The sequence below is a fragment of the Equus asinus genome, chromosome 7 (genome assembly GCF_041296235.1).
Source record: "Equus asinus isolate D_3611 breed Donkey chromosome 7, EquAss-T2T_v2, whole genome shotgun sequence".
Lineage (NCBI taxonomy): Eukaryota > Metazoa > Chordata > Mammalia > Perissodactyla > Equidae > Equus > Equus asinus.
In genome coordinates this window covers 51,043,528-51,064,083 of record NC_091796.1, presented here as the reverse complement: position 1 = coordinate 51,064,083, position 20,556 = coordinate 51,043,528, and the positions used below count along the sequence as shown (strand labels likewise).

General features: G+C 34.6%; 1 protein-coding gene across 1 annotated transcript in view; it reads left to right on the top strand.

Annotated features, from left to right (window-relative positions):
- Positions 1–20,556, top strand: part of SMCHD1 (structural maintenance of chromosomes flexible hinge domain containing 1) — a 136,693-nt gene that overhangs the window by 22,381 nt on the left and 93,756 nt on the right. Inside the window, exons 6-11 of the mRNA XM_014832868.3 lie at positions 9,320–9,434; positions 9,558–9,677; positions 14,868–15,034; positions 17,169–17,259; positions 17,966–18,176; positions 20,413–20,533. Coding sequence (XP_014688354.2) covers positions 9,320–9,434; positions 9,558–9,677; positions 14,868–15,034; positions 17,169–17,259; positions 17,966–18,176; positions 20,413–20,533 — 825 coding nt within the window. The remainder of the gene's footprint in view (positions 1–9,319; positions 9,435–9,557; positions 9,678–14,867; positions 15,035–17,168; positions 17,260–17,965; positions 18,177–20,412; positions 20,534–20,556) is intronic.

Genomic DNA, 20,556 nt, shown 5'->3' with positions numbered 1-20,556 from the left:
TTTCTCTATTTGATGAAACACTGATCTCATACTTTACTTCATTAGACATAATTTCTCTTAGTTCATTGAGTGTGTTTAAAATAGCTGATTTAAATCTTTGTCTAGTAAGTCCAATGCTTGGACTTTTCTCCAGGACAGTTTCTACTGACTGCTGTTTTCCCTGTGTGTGGGCCACACTTTACTATTTCTTGTAGGTGATAATTTTTTGTTAAGAACAGGACATTTTAAAATAATATGGCAACTCTGGAAATCAGACTTATCCACCTCCCCAGGGCTTGTTGTTGCTTCTCTTTTTTTGTTTGTTTGTGTAGTGACTTCCCTAAATTAATTCTGTAAAATCTCTCTTCTTTATCTTGTGTTGCCAGTGATGTCTCTGCTCAGTTAGCTTAGTGGTCAACCACTAATTGGACAGTTTCTTACACGTCTGGAACCACTAAGTCACCCAGCTTTTGCTGAGGGGTTCTGTGTGCATACTGGGCTGTTTTTAATGTTCAAGGAGGCAGTTCACAACTCTGCCTTAGCCTTTGCTTCTTACTTGTGTAGAACCTCAAAGTCAGCCAGAAATGAGAGATCTTTCTTGAGTATATGTACAACCCTGCCACGAGTGTGACCTTCTCGATTCTCATGAATATGTTGGAGCTTTTAAAAAACACTATGGACCTCTTATTCCTCAGTTTTTCCTTGTAAGTTTTTGGCCAGATTCTTGTTTGTTCCCAACTGATTTGATTGCCATAGTCAACTGTGATGATAAACAATTACACTGACGGTTTTTGACAAATGACCCAGGGGAAATGGATAAAGCATGCTAAAACTATACAGAGCTAGCTGTTCTTACTGAGATTCAGCTGTGTGTCTTGAATAAAACACTCCTTGGATTGGTTAATTTTTAGAGTTCTGAAAAAGTTGATTTTGATAGTTTTTTGGGGTGTTCTTAACGTTTTTATCAATGAGTGGGTGTTCGTAGGTCCTTACTTTGCTATTCTGGAAGTGCTCACTCTAGTGTCTGATTTTTAACAAATGCATACACCTGTATAATCCAAACCCCTATTAAGATATAGAATATTACGTAGAAAATTTACTCATGATTTGGGCACTGTTATAATCACTGCCTTTGAAGTTACATTAGATACCTAGAACATAGTTGTGATACTGTGTGTTCATTTAATTGTTTTATGGAAGAAAGAAGGGTGACATTAGTTAGATCTGCTGGGTGGCCATAATTCAGGTATGTGTTGGATCAGTGCTACTTTCTGCACTTTCAGCTTGCTCAGCAATTAAAAGGCTCTCAACTCAGGGAGTCATTTTTGGGAAAATAAAGATAGTGCGCCATATGGCTCACTTCCCATTGCCGCTTTTAGATTGTAAGAATGGGCTTCCAACAAGATTTGCCCTAATTTTCCTAAAGAAAAAGCTTGTCTTAAATGTTTTTCTGCGTATTAAGATGAGCTTTTGTTTACTTTCTGATGTTTGTATTTACTTGAATTTAAAGAATGAGTATGTCACATTTAGACATCCCACTTTAATTTGGTTATTTCCATTGTCTTGCACATTTATTCCAGAAACTCTAAAAGAGATCTGAGGCATTTGTAAGTTTTGTTGAAAGTAAAGTTTTCTTCATTGTGGCTGTTTTATTTCCCCTTTGGTAGATTTGAGATAGTGAGATGTAAATATACGTATATAGTCACTCTACCATATTTCCTGGCAATGACTTTTATTGTTTTTAATTTCTTTTACTAATTTGATCCTCTCTCTTGTTCATTTTTCTTAGTTTCAACACCTTTTATGACTTGTATCAATGGAGATTTTGTTTCTCTGTTCTAATAAATCAAATAGTCTTGTCTCACACAGATAGAATGTCCTCTTATATTGTATCAAGAATATGAATATCTTCTGAAAAATTCTTTTGGACTGTGATATAAATTTATTCCTGAGGGAAGTGACTTTCTAAATTCTCCAGAAGACTGCTTCTATGATGCAAAATTGTTTCTCAAGGTCTTAGATTATTTTTTTGCTTTTGTTTATCTTCATGAAGGAATATTTATATAGCCCTTGAATATAGGTATAGGGATTTTGCTGGACTCGTTTATACAAGTCTAAAACCTGCTGGAAATTTGTATTTTCAGCCTTATTTGCCATGATAAGAGTTTTTGCCTAGGTTGGGTTTGCATGGATGGTTTGGGTTGAAAAAGGAGACTTACTGCCTAGTGATTATGTGTCCATTCCTAATCACTGAACAGAATTCTTTAGTTTTGAGTCAGAGTAAGTAGATGTGTGTCCTTTTATCTCTGAACTTCCCTCTCCTTAAACTTTTGTATACTTCCACATGTTTTTTAAGGAGAATATTTAGGGGAGGGTATTTTCAGACTATTTCCTAGAAGTATTGCCATAGTAATTAAAGTCTTGGAACCCATTTACTCTTTTTATTTTTCTTAATAGACATTAGGTCCATAGAATTTGAATCATAGTTCTTGCTTTATAACAATTTATCAATTTAGGCCTTGCCCTTTTAAAGTTTATTTGTTGAAAAATTTAATAAGTTAAATAACCAGAATCTACCACCTAATCCAATAAGGAGAATATTTCCTGTAACTTACATCTGCGTGCTCCCTTGTTCTATTTCTTTTCTCCCCACCAAAATTAACCACTGTTTTGTATTGTTTTTCTGTTTCTTTGTTTTTCTAAAAATATGTTTATCCAATTTTGCTTATTTTTTGATATTATGGAAAAGGGTAATCATACTGCATGTTGGTCTATGAGGGACTTGCATTTTCACTTAATATTGGGTTACTAAGATTTTATCTTTTGTAGGTCTGTAGTTCATTCTTTTTCATAACCATATAATCTTTTGTGTATATCGAAAAGAAATCTTACTGTATTTGTCCAGTCTCTAGCCAGTGGGCATTTGGCTTTCCCCCCAAGTTTGTGAGTGGTAGTGTCTTTCATGTGGGTGTATGTGTGTAGTGTGTTGTGTTATATGTGTTTCCTGGTCCAGATCTGTATACATTCTTATGTATATGCCTAAGAGGGAATTTGTGGGTTATAAAAATGAATGTTCCAATTTACAAGATAATCGCAAATTGTTTTCTAAAGTAGCAATTTATACTTCTACCACTTATGAAAGTTTGATAAAACTCACTTAGGAAACCATTTGGATCTGGTATGTTTTGGTGGGAGCAATTTATAACTATTGCTTTGATTCCTTTAATAGAGTTCTAAGAATAATTAGGCTTTCTGTTTCTTACTGATTTAGTTTTGGTAAGTTATATTTTTACTAGGAATTAGTCTATTTCATTAAAGTTTCAAGTTTATTGGCATATAGTTGTTGGTAATGTTCTCAAAGAACCGGTGTTTGCTTTGATAAATTTTCTTTATTGTTTTTCTGTTTTCAAATTCTTTGATTTCTGCTCTTTATTATTTATGTCTTTCTTGCTTTGGGATTGTTTTGCTCTTTTGTAGTATTTTGAGGTGTATTCTTAAATTATTGATTCGAGACCTTCTTTTCTATTTTCTGTTACAAATTTTTTTCTCAGAACTACTTTTGCTGCGTCTCACAAGTTTTGATATGCTGTATTTTCACTTTCATTCAGTTCTGTGTAGTTTTTATTTCCCTTGCAACTTGCTCTTTGATGCATGGTTTGTTTTAGGAATGTGTTGTTCAATTTCCAAGTATTTTCAATAGATTTTCTTGTCTTTTCCAAAACACTTTAAATAGTTTCTGTCATGACAACTCTGTGGAGTAAGAAGAGCAGATGATGTCCTCGTGTATTAAGCGGGGAGAGGTGAATGGCTGGTCTGTCTTCACTCAGCAGCATTGTGCAGTCATGGTTTACAACCAGTTATTCTGATTCTTGGATACATTGAGGTAAAACATTGCCCAGGAAACCCCCGGAAGGATGTATCTTCCAGCAGCTCCTCTTTTGCTGCACAGCAAGGGCTCCCCAGAACCCATTTTAAAAACAATATGGATTTTGCTCTGGTTATGATGAGGTAGTTTGCAGCAGACTGCTTTCTAGCCAGAAAAAACTGAGATAGCTAGATAAAATGAAAATTAGTTTGAAGGCATAGGAGAACTGTTGAAACAACCAGGATTGGGGAGGGAGGGAATGTTCCAAAAGCGGGGAAATCTCAGAGATCCAGCCAGTACAGGCACATCTCATTTTGTTGTGCTTCACTTTATTGTGCTTTGCAGGTACTTTTTTTTTTTTTTTTATTAATGTTATGATAGATTACAACCTTGTGAGATTTCAGTTGTACATTATTGTTAGTCATGTTGTGGGTACACCACTTCCCCCTTTGTGCCCTCCCCCCACCCCCCTTTACCCTGGTAACCACCGATCAGATCTCCTTGTCAATATGTTAACTTCCACCTATGAGTGGAGTCATACAGAGTTCGTCTTTCTCTGACTGGCTTCTTTCGCTTAACATAATACCCTCGAGGTCCATCCACGTTGCTGCAAATGGGCCAATTTTGTCTTTTTTTATGGCTGAGTAGTATTCCATTGAGAATATATACCATCTCCTCTTTATCCAGTCATCAGTTTCTGGGCATGTAGGTTGGTTCCACGTCTTGGCTATTGTAAATAATGCTGCGATGAACATAGGGGTGCAAGGGACTCTTGGGATTTCTGATTTCAGGTTCTTAGGATAGATACCCAGTAATGGGATGGCTGGGTCATAGGGTATTTCTATTTTTAGCTTTTTGAGAAATCTCCATACTGTTTTCCATAGTGGCTGTACCAGTTTGCATTCCCACCAACAGTGTATGAGGGTTCCTTTTTCTCCACGACCTCTCCAACATTTGTTGCTCTTGGTTTTGGATGTTTTTGCCAATCTAACGGGTGTAAGGTGATATCTTAGTGTAGTTTTGATTTGCATTTCCCTGATGATTAGCGATGATGAACATCTTTTCATGTGTCTATTGTCAATAGATTTTCTTGTCTTTATGTTGATTTGCAGTTTGATTTCATTATAATCAGAGAACATACTCTATATGGTTTCAGTTCTTTTAAGTTTGTTGAGATTTGTTTTATGATCCAGGATATGACCTATTTTGGTGAATTTTCTATGCGTCCTTGAACAGAATGTGTATTTTGCTGCTGTTGTGAGGAGTGTTCTGTAAATGTCATCAATTAGATTCTGTTGGTTGATGATATTGTTCAGTTTTATATTCTTGTGGATTTTCTGTTGGTGTGTTGGTAACTAAGAGAAGTATAACTTATTTGCAGATTTGTTTCTTTTCTCTTTTCAGTTCTCTGAATTTTTACTTTGTGTGTTTTCAACTTGTGTTATTTTGTATATACGTAGAACTGTTATGATTTCTTGGTGAACTGACACTTTCATCATTGTGTAATGCTGCTCTTTGTCCCTGGTAATTTTCTTGCTCTGAAGTATATTTTATGTGATATTAGTATAACCACTCCAGCTTTATTTTCATTCATGTTTGCATGGTGTATCTTTTCTTATCCATTTTTTAAAAAACTACCTATAACATTGTATTTGAAATGAGTTTCTTGTAGGCAAATATATAGTTGGATCATTTTTTTATTCACTCTGCCAATTTTAGTGTATATGTACCATTACATTTTCTGTAATTATTGATATATTAGGACTTAGGATCTCATGTTTTAACTTTCTATTTGTTCCCTTTGTTTTTCCTTTCTCTCTTTTCCGGCCTTTCCGTGGTTTACTTAAACATATTTTAGTATACTATTTCTTTATAGTGTTTTTGAGTGTATCTTTTTTTTTTTAATAGTTGCTGTAGGGAATACTATATACATACTTATTAGTTTACTAGTACAGACGTTTTACCACTTAAAGAGAATTGCAGAAATCTTACCAATTTATTTAGGTCTTTTAACTCTCTCCCATGTATAGTTTTCTTAAGTGTTACGTCTGCATACATTGAGAACCACATCAGATAATGTTATTTTCATTTCAGCAGTCTAATAATTTTAAAAACTCAAAAGGAGAAAAATATTCTTTTACTTACCCGTGTATTTGTTTCATTGTTCTTTATTCATTTCCTGGTAATATTTTATCAACTTTGATGTTAATATAGCTACTCCACCTTTCTTTTTATTATTGTTAAAATGGTAACTCTTTTACTAACCTTTTAGCCTATTGTCTCTTTATATTTAAAGAGAGTTTCTTTCAGGCAGCATATAGTTGTGTATTAAAATTTGACAATCTCTGCCTTTTAACTGGAATGTTTAGACCAATTACATTTAATGTGATTATTGGTATGTTTGAAGTTAGACTTACATCTTTGTTATTTGTGTTTTATTTTTCCTGTTTTCCTTTTTGTCTACCTTCTTTCAAATTGAGTATTTTGTCTGTGTGTGTGTGATTCCATTTTATTTCCTTTGTTGGCTTATTAACTGTTACTCTGTTTTGCTTTACTGGTAACTTTTGGATTCATAGTATACACGTTTAATTTATCACAGACTATATATCAAGTAATATTACACCATTTCACATATAAGTACATCACAGTAGTACCATCCATGCCATTTACCCTGTCTTCATCTTTGTATTTTTATTTTTATACATTTTATGTTGACATATATTACAAATATCAAAGTATATTCTGGTTGTGTTGCTTTAAACAGGATTCCTTCTAGCTAGTTAACACATCAATCACTTCACATATTTATCTCACTTTTTGGTGAAAACATAAGTTCTACTAATCAGTAGATTTCAGTTATACAGTAAGAGTGTTATTGACTGTAGTCAGTGTTATACATTAGAGCCTCAGACCTTATTCATGTTATAGCTGAAAGTTTGTACCCTTTTACCTACCTCTCCCTATTTCTCACACTCCCCAGCCCCTGTCAACCACTTTTCTACTCCATTTTTATATTTGTTTTAAGTGTCTTTTTCTTAAAAATGTGGTGAAAAAAGTGTAACAAAATTTGCTGTATGACCATTTTAAAGTGTACAGTTCAGTGGTGTTAATTATGTTCAGAATGTTTTGCAATCATTACCATTATGTATTTCCAAAATTTTTCATCCCCCCCAGACTAACTCTGTACCCGTTCAGCAATAACTCAATTCTCCCTACCTCTAGCTGCTGGTAACCACTATTCTGTTTTTTGTCTCAATGAATTTACCTATGCTATGTACCTCATTTAAGAGGAATCATACAAAGTTTGTCATTTTTTGTCTGGTTTATTTCAGTTAGCATAATGTTTTCAGAGTTCATCAGTGTTGTAGCATGTATCAGAACTTCATTTCTTTTTTGGCTGAATTGTGTAGCAGTACCACATTTTGTTTTCCATTCATAGGTTAATAGATACTTGGCTTGTTTCCATCTGTTGTCTATTTTGAATAATGCTGCTATGAAAATTTGCATAAAAGTATCTGTTTGAGTCCCTGAGTCAGTATATGTTTTCCCACATAACTTACTAATTCTTGTGGTCTTCATTCCTTTGTGTAAATCCAAACAGTATTGTTTTAATTTCTGAAGGTCTTTTAACAGTTTTCCTAACTCACATTTGCTCTTGAACTTTTTCAGCTTTTGTACATCTGATAAAGTCTAGATCGCTCACTCCTCTCCCTTGCCCTTTAAAGATATTTTTACTGAGTATAGAATTTTTGCTTGACTTTGTTATAAATGTCAGTACGTTAGAAGTATCACTCCATTTTCTTCAGGCTTGTATAGTTTATGATGAGAAAGCTGTTGTCATTCTTATCTTTGTTTTTCAGTATGTATTGTGTCTGTTTGCTCTGACTCTTTAAGATGTTCTTTTTATTGTTGGTATCTGTACGCTCTCTGGAGTTCGGGTGTGTTTTTGTTGGGAGGGCATTGTAAGTGCATGCAAGTTGTATGGGGTGCTGTGTTTGTGTATTGTGTGGAGGCATTTTTTGTGTGTTGTGTAGGGGCAAGTTTGTGTCCATGTTTTGTGGAGATGGGTTTGTCTGCAGCAGTGGCTTTGTATGTTGTGAGGGGGGAGTTTTTTTGTGTAGTTTGTTTTGTAGCTCTGGTATTACAGTATCTCCCCTGGTCATTGTTGTCTTTATTTTGATTATTGATATATAGGGTGAGGACTTCTTATGCCAATTAAAATATTTATCTCTTTTTTTGTTTTGTTTTCTCTCACTTTTTAAATTCATTGCATCTTTTGTTGTTGCTTTTTAAAATCTTATTGGACCATTTTCCTCTCTTTTTTTTTTTTAAAGCTTGGCACCTGAGCTAACATCTGTTGCCGATCATCTTCTTTCTTCTTTTTTTTCTTCTTCTTCTCCCCAAAGCCCCCCAGTACATAGTTGTATATTGTAGTTGTAGGTCCTTCTGGTTGTGCTATGTGGGATGCCGCCTCAGCATAGCTTGATGAGCAGTGCCATGTCCATGCTCAGGATCCGAACCAGTGAAACCCGGGCCACTGAAGTGGAGCACACAAACTTAACCACTCGGCCACGGGGCCAGCCCCACTGTGGACTTTTTTTATGTATCCTGTTTGGGCTCTTTTGGTCTGAATCTGTGGAGCCATGTCTTTTAGTGGTTCCAGCATATTTGCAGCTGTTATTTATTCTGTCTTCTCTTTCTGTAACTATGCTGAAAACTTGTTTGAGATATTGTCCTTCAGTCATTCATGTCTTTTAGACCCACTTTGATATTTCCATTCCTTTTCTTCCTTTGTTTCTTACGGGTAAGTTCTTTGAATGTCTCTTTGCATTTTCTGATTCTTTCCAGCTCTGCCATATCTGCTCTCTAACCTTTCCATTTAGTGTAATACTGGTTCCAGCCTCACTCTCAATTCTGTTTGTTTCTGATATTGGGAAATGGTGTCCCTGGAGACCTTGCCTATATTTTGAGAGACCAGGGACACGTACTCTCTAGAGTGTTGTTATGGTGCAGTGGAGGTTCACTCAGAGCTCTTCATATTAAAAGCTCATGGATACATGGAAATAATCTCTTTACTGTAATTCTCATTATTCTTCAGACAATACTTTAATGAGTTTTGAAGAAGTAAATAACTTTGAGGGGAATATTGTATAGGCATAAGAATATATAAAGATATAGATATTTATTTAGCCCTGTTTGCTGCGAGATTTTCTGATTTAGTTGGGTGGGCCCAAGAATTTGCATTTCTTAAAGTTTCCCAGTGATGCTGATGCAGCTGGTCTGGGGAATAAACTTGAGAACCACTGGAATAGATGATGTCTTGATTTTTACCTCTGATTATTTTACCTTTGAATTGAGGTATTATCTGGCTTGGGGATCATTTTATTAATGCTTAATAAAAGTGCTATAACAATTTCCTTTGGCGCCTTGGTAGCTTGTTTAAAATCATAGCATTAATGTGATGTTTTATTTTAGTGATCATTCAGGATATGTTCGACCAGTACCAGTGCCACGCAGTTTAAACAGTGATATTTCCTATTTTGGTGTTGGGGGCAAGCAGGCTGTTTTCTTTGTTGGACAGTCAGCCAGAGTAAGTAAAAAGTTTTCTTATAAGTGAAAGTTGATCAAAATATTTTGAGGTTCTCTCTGTCTAAGTGGGTTAGCCAGTTTAACTTTTAGGAGTTTTTAAAGTACTCTGTTTAATATTTAACAGATGATAAGCAAACCTGCAGATTCCCAAGATGTTCATGAGCTTGTGCTTTCTAAAGAAGATTTTGAGAAGAAGGAGAAAAACAAAGAGGCAATATATAGTGGATATATTCAAAACAGAAAGGTACAATACATTTTAACTCATTAATTGTAAATTTATTACTTTGGATGGATGATAGGACAAAAGTGTTTTTCCATTTTCTATCTAAAATATTAATATAGTACTTTAAAAACTTGAAGGTATGGAATTTTCAAATTACTTAATTTTCATTCTTTTTCCTTTAATCCTCTGAATAGCATAAGTGATCATTTATGTGCTTTCTCAGGCTGAAAGTCTTTAGACAAGTTTTCTCATAAAGCCAAGTAAGCTTCGTGGAAATTGCTCATAAGATTGTAAACTTTTCTCCTTGCACTGAGTTAGAGTTTTAAAATCTTTGTTGTATAATAACCACAGAACTAGAGTAGAAAACAGTGAGAGGGTCATAGACTTCTAGGAAATCAGAGCTCCAGAGAAATAAATGATCGATATATTTCTGTTAAAAATTTGCTTTCAAATTCTCATTTTAATAAGGAGAATGTTAACAAATTTGAATCTCTGTGGTGAGTACATGGTATTTATTGTATTATTCATTCAACTTTTCTCTGTTTGAAACATTTTAGAATTTTTTAATTTTAAAATTTTTAATTTTTAAAAATCCTTTTCTGATTGTAAAACAAATTATAAAAAATTTTATAATCAAATATAAAGAAAATAAAAACAGTCTCAAATGCCAGGAAAAAGTGTAACATATCTAATTGAATTTCCTTCTAGTCTAACTTTTTTATTATGTACTTTTAGTTTGAACTCACTTTTTTGTTTTTTTTTAAAGATTGGCACCTGAGCTAACAACTGTTGCCAATTTTCTTTTTTTCCTGATTTTTCTCCCCCAAATGCCCCCAGTACATAGTTGTATATTTTTTAGTTGTGGGTCCTTCTAGTTGTGGCATGTGGGACGCCGCCTCACCGTTGGCCTGACGAACAGTGCCATGTCCGCGCCCAGGATCCGAACTGGTGAAACCCTGGGGTGCCAAAGTGGAGCGTACGAACTTAACCATTCGACCGCAGGGCTGGGCCCCTAGAACCCACATTTTTTAAATTAACATTTATTTTTCATTTTATAAAATGTTTTGGCACACAACGCATTTTTAATAGCTTTGTTGTACTTTTTGGCTGAATGTTCTGTGATTTAACTATTTTGTTTAGCGTTATTTAAAGGATTTTAGTATAATTATAAAGACATTGCCATGAATATCTTTGCATAACATTTTGCATGAATTACAATTCATTCCTAGTATAGTTTGTTAGAATTTTAATAGCTGTGACAACGAATTTGAACTTTATAAATATTCTTGGTATATATTAGAAAATCACTTCTCTGAAAGGTTGAACCCAAATCAAATACACTCCTAATGATAGTGTAAGGAAGTGCCTATCTGATCATTTCCTTATTTTTAAAAGGAGTGGGGGGGGGGGCAGCAAAATGTTGATAATTTAATAGGTGAAAATAATACCTTTTCTTTCATTACTAGCTGGCTGAATTTCTTTTCCATGTTCGTTAGCAACTTTTATTTTCTCTGTAATTTAGTATTCTCTCCAGGAAATTTCTTCATTTTGCTCATCTCACTTTTTCCTCTTTAAATTTATTGCATTTGTTTAACAATTTACCTATCTTAATATATTTATATAACAATATTCCATCCTTATCTTTTCCATCTTATGTTACTATCACACAGCCCTATGAAATATGTTAGTGGAAATATTTGCTATGTTAAAACTGGTGAAAAATAGGAATTGAAAATTTAAATGATTTTCAAAACTGTATGCATATGATAAACCTTGGATTGAGCTGAGGTCTCTTGGTTCTTCATTTCTGCCAGCTTTTCCTGTGTTTTGTGCTTAGTTCATCCCAACAAACATTTCTTGGGTACTCTTTGGTCCCTAGTTCTTTTCTTTTTCTGACCAGTCCATTCCAGCCTCCTTTTTTTGGCTCTTCCTTTTTCCTTGACCTGTTAGCAGTTATTACAGTATGTGTGGGGTTGGTGTTCTTGATCTATAACCAGCAGTCTTACTTTTTCTATAGGCAGTGTTTATGTGTATATATGTACATATGCCACTTAATATCAGCAGTTCTCAAATCTGTATTTTTTGCCAAGACTTTTCTCTTAAGATTGAGACACTGAATCAGGCTGGACTCTAAAGGAAACAAACCATTCAAGGCACTCTAAATAGAAGAGGGTTTAATAAAGGGAATTAGATGCTTACATGATTATTGGAAAAGCTGAAGGAATGAACTTTAGGCTGAGCCTTGCAGAATGATGCCAGGACACTCAAACTGACCTTTAAGGGATGCTGCAACATCTGCTATAATCATGGACTTGGAGGACCACCACTGCATCTGGAATTCAGAAACTCACTGCCTTATCTGTGATCCAGGAGTTGGAAAGGTTTTGCTGCCACAGATTTTCCAACACTGGACCACAGAATTTCTGACCATAATCACTGCTGTATCAGTGCTGATGCTTAAAGCTAGAACTTTGATACTGGTCTTTCGGTACCTTGCATGATAGAAAACCTTCAAGAAATCTCAGGAAATGGCCTCTGCCGCATTTTCCCCTTCTAAATCTTTGGCTGGTATATCTAATTGGTGAAACCTAATTTGCATTCACAATCCAAAGTTTAAGAGTCTGAGAAATACACTTTTATGGCTTTCCATCCTCTGCAGCCCAGAAGGGGACAATAAAAAGTGGTACAAATGGGTGGCTGAATACCAACTGATGGTATCTAGCATGCTCATTTCCAATTTCAATTAGGTGTCCTACTCTAGATGTTCCATAAATAACTCACTTTTGGTACATCTAAAATAAAAAATATTATCTATAAACCTTTCTTATTCTCTCTTTTCCCCTTAACTACCCTTTTCAATTAACAACATGCGCTGGTCAAGTAGTTAATAATTGTAATCCTTATTGTTAATCTTCGCCACATTTAATTCTGTCTTTTAAAATAGGTTCTTTCATCTACCCCCTCTTCCACCCATTTCCATTGCTGGATTCAGCCATTCCAGCCTCATCTTTCATCATCTGTTTATCATATACTCTAAACTACCTTGTTTCCCTCAAATCTTTCATGTTCTCTTTAGTCCAGAGTATTCTTATTAAGTCATCTATTGGCGAAATGTCACCCTCTTTTTAATTATCTCCAGCTCTTGGTTTGTGTCTTTATAATGGTGCATTGTTTTGTAACTTTGTTTCTCATCTCCTACTAGATGGAATTTGTAGGGAGGAAGGACACTGTCTTATTTATCTTGAACCCTCTCTTCCTCGTTTCCAGGTTGAGTCATATAACTTAGAAGGTGCTTGGTAAATATTTGGATAATGAACCTGCATCATTAGTAAACCCAGGCTAACCTACTAACTCTCAAAGTATATGAAATATAACTCATATATTATGTATTGTAGCTGTAATATTAGAGATTTAGTGTGTAGGGGTGCATTGGAATGGTTTTGGTTTTTATTTATTAAGAAAGTAATAATACATACTTATTAAAAAAATAAAACCAACCAGTTTCCTGGACGTAATAGTTCAGTGTATATCTTTATCCTTACAAGTTTTTATGTATAGATCGACATACATAATATATAAGTACATACATATGCATGCAACTATATGTATATATGCATGCAATTTTTGACGCATATAGACTCACAGTAAAAATTGAGAAGTCTGTAATTCTTACCTCAAACACTCCTCCTTTCCTTACTTCCCTTCTGGCAAGCTATAGATATTCTCTGAAAGTGAGCTGTGAACCAGGATGATTTTACTCCCCTTTAAAGACAATGCCTTTGGTCTAAGCCAGCTGATTTCAGGTTGTATCCTAATTTTCTTGAACATGGAGGGCTGGGCATTGGTCCTGACCAAGTTAAGTGGTAGATATCCCAAGCAAAGACTCATTCCCACCTAGGGTAAGTGTCCTCAGTTTTTCTTGGCATTTTTAAACTAAGTCCAGTCCTGCACCGCATAATCATGTTTTGGTCAACGATGGGCTGCTTGTGTGACTGGTTCCATAAGATTAGTACTATATAGCCTAGGTGTGTAGTGAGCTATACCATCTAGGTTTGTGTAAGTACCGTAGGGGAGGAAGAACTTTTCTTCTATACTTCTAGGTTCTTCTGGCTGATCTAAGAATTAAATTGACGTGAGGGGCTGGCCCTGTGGCTGAGTGGTTAAGTTCACGCACTCTGCTTTGGCTGCCCTGGGTTTTGCCAGTTCGGATCCTGGGCATAGACATGGCAGGGCTCGATAGGCCATGCTGAGGTGGCATCCCACATGCCACAACTAGAAAGACCCACAACTAAAATATACAACTGTGTACTGGGGGGACTTGGGGAGAAAAAGCAGGGGAAAAAAAAAGAAAAATTAAATTGACATGAGACAGATTAATAGGAGACAAACAAACAGAAGTTTAATAACATGTGTATATGGGAGAAACCCATGAAAGCCAGGTAAATCACCAAAACCACCAAAGCCTTCACTTTAAATACCATCCTCAGTTAAAGACAAAAGATGTTGGGGGTGGGGACAGTCAGGGACTTCAAAGGGAGGAGGACAATTCACGGGTAGGTGAAAAGGAGCAGACGTTTGGAAAACAAGTATTTGGCCACACGGAAACAGAAGAACACAGAGGGGAGCCCAGCAAACAGGCTTTTCTGTTTTCCTCCCTGTCTACCACCTAGTTCATGTTATGCTAAGGTGATAGCTCACTTTCTGAGACAGATATTTATATCTGAATTCTTTGAGGCACTTGAGGAGGTAACAAGAAAAGGTTTGAGTCTTTTGTGAAAAATAATCAGCCTAAAATAATCCTGGTGTTAAAGAGACACATTTTGGGGTGGCAAATTTTATTCCCCTTCAATACAATCTATGATGTTTGCATGACTCTGAAATTGCTTAATGATGCATTTCTCAGAGCAGATCCCCATCAAAAGATGTATGAATGTGTTAATTTTTCTGTACTTTTTCCTTTATGATTCTAAAATTGGTTTAGCATTATGGTATAGGATACTCCTTTATGTATGCCAGTTTAGCAGTTGATGTAAAAGTTTTCTTTCCTCACAGCGCTGTCACACACTCAGCTGATGTGTGTTGGGTCATTCTCCTTCAAAAGTCTATTGAAGCCTGTATTTGAAACTATCCAAGTGAATCACATTAAAAGTCAATGTAAATATTATTTGTATAATTACAATTAAGTTGTATGTAATCTGTTCACTCTTGTAGCCATCTGATTCTGTTCACATTACAAATGATGATGAAAGATTTCTACATCATCTTATCTCAGAGGAGAACGAAAAAGATAGCTTTACTGCTGTGGTTATCACAGGAGTACAACCAGAACACATACAATACTTGAAAAATTATTTCCCTCTTTGGACAAGACAGTTAGCGTAAGTAATTATTTGTATTTGACTCAGGACCTGTTTCTGCTTATCTTTTTTAAGACAGAAAATATTACAGATCCCTTGACGCCTCTTAGCTTCTACTTTGCTCCTGTCCCGTTTCCTTCCCTCCAGTACGGTAGCCAGTACTCTAATGTTAGCATTAAAACGGTTCTCTAGTCTGTAAATGTTTATTGATCACCTGGAATGTATTGGTCATTATTTGAGGCATAGCCTTTTTGACACCTATGATAAAATTTAAAATAAACTTCAGAATTTATCAAATTCAGCACCATCACTGTCATATCCTCCTTTTGTGCTTCTTCTCTATAGCACCTATCATAATCTTCCATACCATATGTTTTACTGATTTTTTTTTGTTTGCCTTCTCCCATTGGAATATATTTATTTATGCACTGCTGTATCCGCAGTGTGTCCTCTTACATAGTAGATGCTCAATAAATGTTTATCAAATGAATGCATCAAGTCTGTTAATATAAAAAATATGTATATGCCTATATAGCATGTTAGTAATACTGAAAATAAATCTTTGTGTATTTTTAAATTTTTAGGGAGTAGAAATTCTGTTAGACCAAATTGAATGGATATTTATTTAATGGCTTTAAGTTTTTTCTCTGTAGCTATATAGATAGACCATTTTCCATTATTTCTGTTTGTCTGAATTACTGCGTCTTGCAAAAATGGGTACATCTACACAAAATTTATGTTTTTTTAAAAAAAAACTTCACGTTTACCCAAAAGGCTGTCACACTCAATTTGAGGTTCTCTGTTTTATACATAAATATATGTTAACAGAGTTAAAAAATTTTCCTTTTATGGGAAGATAAATTTGGTTTTAGGAATACCTTTTTTCTTGAATGTTGATGTTTATTGGCCCTGTCATCTGAGAGTTTTAAATAGTACATGGGAATTTTTCTTCTCTCTATATTTTATTAGCTACTTTATAATTATAATTTCTCTTAACTGAAGGAACTCAGTGTACATAACACATAATTAGAATATACTCTTGCTCTAACAAAGAATAACATAACTTTAACCATTCTTTGAAACAGATGGTTGCTAAGCTGTTTTATAGCACCCTTAATCTATGGTTGTAAACTTGTTGATTATGATGTTAGCACTTGAGATGTCTGAAGAAAACCTCAAAATTTTCAGTGATTTCCTTTTATCTCAGTAGTATTTTAAACAGTAGCTAGGATAATTAATATTTTTAAAAATCAAAATTCATGTGAAGTTTTATTGCAAATCCCTGTTTGAGGAATAACTGCAGATATGATATATTTTAGCCCTGAATAAGCTCATCAAAATGTAATCTTTTTTAACCTTTACTTGAGAATAAAGTAGCAAAGATTTCTGAAGTGGTGGTTTTGATGGGATGATGTTGAATGTATTAGTTTTGTTTGGGGATTATTGTTATAAGATTGACTCAGTGCTATGGGAGAGGAGAGACGAGAGTTACAGAATGATATTCTCACACTGTGGAGGTAATTTAAAGATATCCAATCCTGTGAGTCCTTTCTAGAATATCCCTCGCAAGTAGAATTATACCCTTTTGCCTTCTGGTTTTTATTTTCTTGATAAATTATACTTCTTCAAAGTGTAAAGTATGTGAGCTTTGAAGTTGGAAAGGCCTGGATTGAAGCCCTCCTCTCCCAGACTCTAGGTCTGTGACCTTAGATAAATTATATAAACTTCTTGAACCTCAGTTTTTATATGTATAAGATGAGATGTAACAATAACTGCATCTCAAGATTGTTTTTACCATTAAATGGGATACTCTTTTTACAAATGCTTAATATAGGGGCTGGCCCAGTGGTGCAGCGGTTAAGTTTGTGTGCTCCACTTCAGCAGCCCTGGGTTTGCCGATTCGGATCCCGGCACAGACCTACACACCACTTGTTAAGCCGTACTGTGGTGGGAGTTCCACATATAAAATAGAGGAAGATGGGCACATATTTTAGCTTAGGGCTAATCTTCCTCAAAAAAAAAAAAAAGTTTAATATAGTGCTTGGCACCTATTAGGTACTGCCAAATAGTAGTAATAAAATTTTTTTGGTAGAAGATTCTATGAACTGTAATTTTATGTGAATTAAAATTGTAAAGTTATTCTTCTATATTTTAGGCATATTTATCATTACTATATTCATGGTCCAAAAGGAAATGAAAAACGTACATCAAAAGAAGTTGGACCTTTCAACAACATTGATATTGAAGTAAGATAAGATTTCTTCTTACAATATTATGAATCATTAGGTATATGTTCCAGTTCCGAGGGACTATGGATAAGAAAAATTAGTCAATAAATAGATAGCTCTCTCCATGTCTTTTACCAAAGTACTTTGGTAATTTGATATCCAAGTAAAGAGATCATTCCTAGATGTATTTTTCCGGAACCTTTGTTTATTGTAGTATTTGATTTCCCTCTTCTTCTCTGTCTTCTATAAAGATATGAGTTGTTGCTGAATATCATGTCTCAAAATAGGGAGGAAAAGGGACATAGTTTCCCTTTTGTTCATAGAAGTCTCATGATGGTGAAGTAAGATTTAGGAGCACAGAACATTTGAGCGTTGGATTGTCAATATCCTTGCCCACACATTAGAAGAAATTTCACAGTACGTCATTGTCCTCCTTCCTACTTCTAGCAAGAAACCTTGAATTAAATGTACTCGTGACTTCTTTGTCCTTCAGCTCTACTTTGCTCTTTCTTTGCTTACTTTCTATTTTTTAGTAGTATGTTCCTTATTGATATACTACTTATAGCTATTTAACCCATATATAAATATATATACATTTCATTAAGCTAGATGATTACTTGTACAAATAAAAGTAGTTTTTGTCTATTCTGTTGTTGGATCATAGCTGAGAACAAAAGTAAAGTCGTCATAGAATTTAATTATTTTTGTTTTATTTTTATTTTAGATTTCTATGTTTGAAAAGGGGAAGGCACCTAAGATTGTCAACCTAAGGGAAATACAAGATGACATGCAGACGTTGTATATAAACACAGCAGCTGATAGCTTTGAGTTCAAGGCTCATGTTGAAGGAGACGGTGTAGTGGAAGGGATTATCCGATATCACCCTTTCTTATATGATAGAGAAACTTACCCTGATGATCCATGCTTTCCATCAAGTATGTTAATCTGTTATCTTAGCTACAAAATGTGAAGCTGTGATTTAGGATAGTAATTTGTTTTTTTAATGATGATTATTAGTTTGGCTGTGAAGGTTAGATAAATTTTAAAACTTCCTTCTTTATGCAGATCTTCTTAAGTTGTTAGATATTTGTAATTTTTATAATTCTTGGTTTTTGTGTATATTCACTTCCAGATGAAGAAAGATATTCTTTTATTGTAGATCTCTTACTGAGCTGAAGCTTTATATATTTCCCATATTGTCTTCCTATTATCTTTGTAGGTGTTTATAAAGAAGTTTTAAATTTTATATAGTCATATCAGTTTTATTTTTATCCTTTCTGATTTTGTCTTACTGTAGAAAGGCTTCTCATACCTTAAGATTATGAAAAGATCTTGTAGGTTTTTTTAGTCATTTTATGTTTAGATCTTTAATGCATCTATAGCCTCCTTTTTGGTGTGTAGGATGAAGTAGGGCTTTAACTTAATATTTTCCGTGTGGGTGTTCAGTTTCCTAGTAATTATTGAGTGTTATGACTTTTGCAATAGTTTGAAGTTCCCATAAGTATGTAGATCTGGATTCTTTATTGTAAGATATTGATCTATTTTTTATTTTTATACCTGAGCAATGATACTCTCTTGTAGCTTTATACGGTATATTGATATCTATAGAGCAAGACACTATTGGGTTTTTTTTGAGAAAATTCTTAATCTTTTACTCTTCTGGATAAATTTTGGCATCACTTTGTACATTCACTTCAAAAAATTCTAATGGGATTATTGGAAGTGTATTGAATTCATAGATTAATAGTATTAAACTTTCTCATTCAGAATACTTCCTAAGAATATCCTTAGTGTTTTGGGTTCTGGAGCCAGGTTTCCTGATTTGAATCCCATCTTTGCCATTTTCTATTTTGTAAACTTTGACAAACTACTGCCTACCTCAGTTTCCGTGTCTGTGAAATAGGAATAGTTCATGCCTCATAGAGGTATTGTGACTGTTAAATAAGTCACAAGTCCTTAGAAAGTGCGCAACATTATTTATTTACTTGGTGGCTCTGCCTCTCATGATGTCTCTGCCCCTTTTTAATTTGCCATTTCTAACTTTTGTATACCTGTACACAAAAAGATAAAATTCTTCAAATGATGTCTTAAAATAAGAGCCAATAAGGGGCCGGCCTTGTGGCCTAGTGGTCAAGTTCCGCACACTCTGCTTCAGCGGCCTGGGTTCGGTTCCCAGTGCAGATCTACACCACATGTTGGTGGCCGTGCTATGGTGGCGACCCACATACACAATAGAGGAAGACTGGCACAGATGTTAACTCAGGGCCTTTCTTCCTCAGGAAAAAGAAAGAGCCAGTAAGTTGTATAATGATCAGAGGGATTGTCTAGGAGAAAAGTGATTTGGTTTGATTGAAGGGAACTTTTGCATAAGAACTTCTTGTGAGGGTTTTTGCCAGGTAGAAGGCTTTATTTTTGGGGGGAAGGGACGACTTAATGCTGGAATAACTGAGGTGTTACTATATTAGGATCATAATGATTGATCCTTATTTATCTGGATATATGAAAATGTACTGCTAACAAACATTAAAACTTTATATACACTTGTACTCATTATGCTTTGATGCTTTGTAACATACAATTCTAGCTGTATTGCCTTAATCTGATCTTTGAAAATTTAGGTTTATGTCAGGTAAACTTAAATTCAGTATTATTGATTAATTTACCCATACTAGGCAAACTTGCTTCCACTAGATACCATAGATTTCCCAGATAATTTTTATGTGAACATACTAGTTCTGACAGAACTATGAAACTTATTTTAGCTACTGGACTCAAGCTTCTGTATTTGAAGAGAATAGAGATTCTGCTATAGTGCAAAATCTCTTTGGGGTATGACTCTTTTGCTCTTTAAACAAGTTTTAAAGATTGCAGGCTCAGTGGCTAGTGTAGTACTCCTAACATTGATTAGTGTATAAGAAATTGTTGACTTTTAAATGGGAAACACCATTGGTAATGTGGAACCACTTTGGAAGTCTGCTTTTCTGAGGACAAACTAAGAATAAAGCTACCTTTAGGTTTTATAGCATGCAATGTTAATGCTCATATGAGATTTTGTTACGTTTCTCTGAAGCTACTTTAACATTTTACTTATAAAAATTGATTTCTCAGTGATAAAAATTGCATATACTTTATAGCAATAAGCATTTTGTTGCACTTACTCCTGTGCTCTAGAATTAAAAGATGAAGATGATGATGATGATTGTTTCATACTTGAGAAAGCAGCAAGAGGGAAAAGGCCTATTTTTGAATGTTTTTGGAATGGACGACTAATACCATATACTTCTGTTGAAGAGTAAGTTTTGATTTTTCTTGAAA